At 41.9% G+C, this 986-nt stretch overlaps 1 protein-coding gene across 1 annotated transcript in view; it reads right to left on the minus strand.

Annotated features, from left to right (window-relative positions):
* The window catches only part of LOC111970862 (xin actin-binding repeat-containing protein 2), a 63,954-nt gene that overhangs the window by 18,399 nt on the left and 44,569 nt on the right, over nucleotides 1–986 (minus strand). Inside the window, 1 exon segment of the mRNA XM_070445863.1 lies at nucleotides 210–302. Within this exon segment, the coding sequence (XP_070301964.1) occupies nucleotides 210–302 (93 nt within the window).

Genomic DNA, 986 nt, shown 5'->3' on the forward strand with positions numbered 1-986 from the left:
GTGGATGTATTTCAAGGCCTACCTTCAAACTCAGTGCCTCTTTGCCTTGAACAAGAAACTTCCGACTTCAACTATACAGTTGACATTTAATCCTAGTAAAAATTACCTGTTTTAGGTCAGTTAGGATCACCACTTTATTTTAAGAATGTGAAATGTCAATAATAATAACAGGTAAGTAATGCATTGTAATAAGGTTTAAGTGATATTACCTCCTGGRCATGGAAGTAGGCCACTTGCTGAGTGGTGGGAATGACCTCCCTGACACTYCTCCTCACTGTCACCTCCTGTGAGCTGGACACCTCCTGTCAGAAAGACCACACAGACCGTTCACACACTAGGCCTACATATTTATGATTCACAAACACAAATGTCTCCAGATGCCGGTGGGTGTGGTTTACACCGGTTCTACTTTACGGGGGTACTTTACTTGAGGGCGGCATACAGTATTTTGTCACGGACCCGCTCGACTAGCGTCTGTTCCTGTCGCTGACAGGTTGCAAGCAGCACACTCGCACACAAACACTTTAACACACACACATTGTAGCTAGCAGTCACAGACACACAGCAATATTGTTTTCTCCATGACAGCAGACCATATTTAGCAGCAGGAGGGGAAAKTATGAATGTTTAGAGAGCAAAGCTTACTGGAAAATTTATCTGCTACAAATAATACATTATTTTATATCAATTGCAGAGCTCTCTCCGTGAGAAAAGTAGACAGTAACTTAAGGAGAGAGTGAGTGACAAATAGAGAGAGGTGGAAAATCTCTGAAGTAAATTGAAAATACACCAAATGCACCTCAAATAGGTTTTCGAAATTGAATACCTGAAATTGGACTTTCTTTCCCTGGCATGTAGAYCATAGAAGCATACATGCCAGAATAGTACTGGCTCCCGGAGACCACCTAGGTCTGGTATAACATACAGTGGGGCAAAAAAGTATTTAGTCAGCCACCAATTGTGCAAGTTCTCCCACTTAAAAAGAT

The sequence above is a fragment of the Salvelinus sp. IW2-2015 genome, linkage group LG12 (assembly GCF_002910315.2).
Source record: "Salvelinus sp. IW2-2015 linkage group LG12, ASM291031v2, whole genome shotgun sequence".
Taxonomy (NCBI): domain Eukaryota; kingdom Metazoa; phylum Chordata; class Actinopteri; order Salmoniformes; family Salmonidae; genus Salvelinus; species Salvelinus sp. IW2-2015.